Source organism: Etheostoma cragini, chromosome 1, assembly GCF_013103735.1.
Source record: "Etheostoma cragini isolate CJK2018 chromosome 1, CSU_Ecrag_1.0, whole genome shotgun sequence".
In the NCBI taxonomy this organism is placed as follows: Eukaryota; Metazoa; Chordata; class Actinopteri; order Perciformes; family Percidae; genus Etheostoma; species Etheostoma cragini.
The window spans coordinates 34,040,407-34,044,463 of record NC_048407.1 but is presented as its reverse complement, the minus strand read 5'-3'; the positions used below and the strand labels follow the sequence as shown (position 1 = coordinate 34,044,463).

General features: G+C 40.7%; 2 protein-coding genes across 4 annotated transcripts in view; one reads left to right on the top strand and one right to left on the bottom strand.

Moving 5' to 3' along the window:
* Positions 1 to 4,057, bottom strand: part of gpn1 (GPN-loop GTPase 1) — a 16,428-nt gene that overhangs the window by 10,064 nt on the left and 2,307 nt on the right. The window contains exon 2 of the mRNA XM_034865349.1: positions 642 to 735. Within this exon, the coding sequence (XP_034721240.1) occupies positions 642 to 735 (94 nt within the window). The remainder of the gene's footprint in view (positions 1 to 641; positions 736 to 4,057) is intronic.
* Positions 2,100 to 4,057, top strand: part of LOC117941766 (galactose-specific lectin nattectin-like) — a 66,903-nt gene continuing 64,945 nt past the window's right edge. For 2 of the 3 annotated variants that reach the window (XM_034867061.1, XM_034867079.1), the window contains exons 1-4: positions 2,100 to 2,153; positions 2,573 to 2,681; positions 2,924 to 3,070; positions 3,707 to 3,837. In XM_034867061.1, coding sequence (XP_034722952.1) covers positions 2,612 to 2,681; positions 2,924 to 3,070; positions 3,707 to 3,837 — 348 coding nt within the window. In that variant the 5' untranslated portion in view covers positions 2,100 to 2,153; positions 2,573 to 2,611. The remainder of the gene's footprint in view (positions 2,154 to 2,572; positions 2,682 to 2,923; positions 3,071 to 3,706; positions 3,838 to 4,057) is intronic. The other variant, XM_034867070.1, reaches the window with a different exon arrangement.

Genomic DNA, 4,057 nt, shown 5'->3' with positions numbered 1-4,057 from the left:
GTTCTTTGGCTAAGTCCTGGATCTTCATAATCCTACCTACAGCACCTATAACCCTCATGTTGTCCCCATGTTGTCCCCATGTTGTCCTAAATCAATGTTGTTTATAATTCCCCAAAATAACATGATTGATTCCACCCAACGCTCTTTGCCGAGTACAAATCTCTACTTTCATTAATTTTGGGGCGTCTTATTCAATTTTATAGCATTGTAAAACAAATGGAAGTGTTTTTGAAATAGTATTGAGTAAAAGTTGACATATTCCAGTCTGTGATTATCATCAACATCCATTCCTTTAATTTTAGTCTCAATAATTCCTAATTTCTGCTTTTCTAACTCAAACATTAGGTATAATTTCCTATAAATTAGGTTTATTGGCCATAAATTCAAAAGATAACTGTAAAACTAAAGTTAATAAGTTGGTGTTACGTAGGGTTAAACGTCAAAAAAGTGACAAACATTGGAAAAAAACATCAAAAGTGTTGAAAAAAGGGACAAAATGTAAGAAAAAGTTTAAAACATCGCTAAAATTGTTGGTTTTCAATTTTGATGGGAAGACAACACGAGGGTTAATTGAACATTGCTGGTATACAGGTGTAAACATGCATTGTGTGTGTGTGTCCAGGAAATAGAGGCGTCCTCACCGATGTTGGCGGGGAAGGGGACTTCGTGGACGGCGGGGTCCAGGTTGATGACATACGGGGGAGCGTTGCGACAGTGAAGGTGAGCCGTCAGCCTCTGGAAGAAAAAACACTGAGATCAGAACTAAGGGTGGGAAGAAAATTAATCAATAAAGCGTCGTATCGCAATATCTTCAGGGTCAATAATGTATACAGGCACGTATTTTTGGTGGTTAGTTTGTCCCATTTAGCAGCAATAACATTGAAGTGAGATGAACAAAGTGTCTCCCTTAGAGACCGGCTGAGAAGCTCAGTCATCTGGGAGGAGCTTAAAGTAGAGCTGCTGCTCCTTCACGTCGAAAGGAGCCAGGTTCAGGCATCTGGTAAAGATGCCTCCTGGGGGGGGTCCCTAGGGAGGTGGTCCAGGCATATCCAGCTGGAAGGAGGCCTCTGGGAAGACCCAGGACTAGGTGGAGGGACGTCCAGCTGGGAGGAGGCCCTGGGGAAGACCCAGGACTAGGTGGAGAGATTATATCTCCAACCTGGCCTGGGAACGCCTCGGGATCCCCCAGTTGGAGCTGGTGTATGTGGCTCGGTAGAGGGAAGTCTGGGGTCCCCTGCTTGAGCTGCTGCCCCTGCCCCTATCAATCTTGACTGGTGTGATGTATGGTCTAACATCCCAGAAGTATCACGCAATCCAGACAATCAGCAGATTCACTACAACTTCATCCAAAGGACTTATCTCACCCCCGGAAAAAATGCACCATATGAAAATAATCAACAGCCCTTTCTGCCCAATAAAAGCACATTTCAATCAAGAGAGAGGAACAGTAGAAAGCAGCTTAGGACAAACGAGTTCTGTGAGAGGAACTTTGCAATAGACCTTTTTCCCAGACTGAGACAGGTCATGTCTGAACAACCATCGGTGGCATTCTCACATGAGGCCAAATGGCCAAAAACCATCCTTAGATCAGAGACTTCAAGAACCTTAACCAAGTCCAGCTGCCCTTGAATTTAACTTTCCTTTGAAAAAAGCAGTAATCTATTGAACTAATTTCTATTTTTGAGGTTCACATTTTAAAAGTTGCTGTCCCGTTTTTCCAATATTAGTAGTTTCACTCAGAGAAAGTGAGGAGAAGAAATAAAATAATTTCTTAATTCTTCCCAGGATGATTCAAAGCAACTGCGCAAGTTCAACATCTCCTCAGGGAGAGGAGGACACCTGTATCTTTGTGTACTTTTAAGATTACGGTTGGAAGTAAAGTCAAATAATCCCTGAGCGTTTTCCCAGGCACAAGGGCTTTTTAGTTGAAAACCACACATGTTTGGTCCCACCTTGACCCGGGGCTTATTGACTTGTGTTGACTTAAAATATTTTATAATGTTGTTGGAACTTGGTTTTCATCACACTGTTTGATCAGTTACATCACATGTATTCAGGGCATCAGCTGGGGATATTTAACTGAGGCAGAGATCAGACTGACATCCAGACGGACGAGGAACAAGGAACGAGACTACTCCACTACTTCACCTGAGGTGAGTCCCGTTTGTCTCTCTGTGTTTCAATAGAACAGAAAAGGACATTTAAAGGTTTCAAATTTCACTTTAAAGATCTCAACACTTTGAGCTGCTCTCAGATCTCCATCAGGCATTAAAACTAAAAACCACCTGCACTTTGAACCAACTAAAAGACTTCAGAGGACGTGAGGGGGATTCATGGTTCAAAATCTGTTTATAATCATATCTGTCACTTATTGTCTGTAAAAACTAGCAGAATTTGATTCAAAGATGACTTTCTTGTCTGTTAAGGTTGGGTAAGTTCCTCTTAAAACTAATTTAGTGGCCAGTTAGTCTCTCTCAGCCTTCAGAGCTATAACCACTTCAGTTTCATCGTGGTTGAGTTGTTTATACACACATATACATATATATATAAAATTGTTCCTGTGTCTTATTAGATTATATTCCAGTTGCAGAGTGCTGTGAGAGCCTGAACCATGAGTCCTGTTGTGGTTACTACCTTCCTTCTTCTGGTGGTGCTGATGTCCATTTCGGACTCTGAAGCCGGTAAGAACACAAAGTCACTAAATAATCAGTCTACACAGACAACAGGAACAAGACGTGGCCGGGTTGGTTCAGTGGAGAAGGCAGACCTGAGACTATTTCCTGCCTGTCTTCCCTTTCTCTCTCTCCTTTCTCACCTAGCTACAGTCCATTAAAGGCAGAAAATAAAATAATGAATAAAATCATCTTAAAAAGACACTACAGGAAGAAAAAAAAGGACAAAACGTCGTCTCTCTGTGATACAGGTAATCCTGCAGAAATGTGTAGGACCAAATATCCGGCCACACCGTGTAGAAACAAGAACCTCGGTGAAGGCTGGTTCCAGATGGGTAACAACCGCTGCGTGAAGGCGTTCATTACTCCGCATTTGGGCTATCAAGATGCAGAGGTGATATGACACACACACATCTGACTACAGACAGTAAATTTGACTTTCTTGTCTTTCAAATTCAGCAAAAGATGTGAGGAAAGAAGACTTGAGAACAAGGTTTTATTTTTGTGACTTGTGAAGTTTAATAGTATCTTCTATAAGTATATTCTGATTACTGAGGTACAGCTATGGAGGGTCATCTGACCCAGTATTTAAAATTAACAGAAGAATAAGAAATACATTGATATTTTTGGCAACGTCATAATGAAAGGTGAAATTTAAGTTAGGGATAAAAGAAAAGCCAAAATGCAAAAGCTTCAATTGAAATGTGTAATATCAAAAGAAAAAAACAAACATAAGGTTTTTTAAAGAGAAAGTTTTTCATGAGATATAAAGCCTTATTTTACCTCCCTTTGTTTTGGGTGTAATGTTCTCCAATTTAACTTTCAACATTTTATAAAGGTGGTGGTGTGTTTTCTGTCTCCTCAGAGCAGAGGTTAAGGAATGTGAACGGGCTTCGTGATGGAGGACCGGATCAATGTCCTGGTTCAGCTAGAATAGATCAAATAAGGGAATAGATCAAATAAGGGAATTAATATGACAAATGATGAATTATCAGTGGAGACTAAATCTCCTGATTTGTGTTCATTTCAGAATGCCTGTAGAAAACTCCCAAATGGAGATCTGGTATCGATCCACAATGAGGTGGAGCTGAATCAAGTCATATGTGCCATGTACAAAGCCAGCCCTGTAAAAGCTCAATACCGGATTGGAGGCTTCCGTAAGCAGGTAAGCATTAAATGTTTCTGTTGGTGAAGCCCTATTTAGTCCTAGTTCAACGCACTCTCATGAACAGGTTTGTATGATATTGCTCTAACTTATGCACAATTCATATAATATACTCCAAAGTTATGGTGGCTGCTGGCCCGTCACATAAAGAGTGGTCACATGACAGTTAAGTGTAGCGGTCTTACAGTTGAATGTAGCTGAGAAAATAAGATTCTGAACC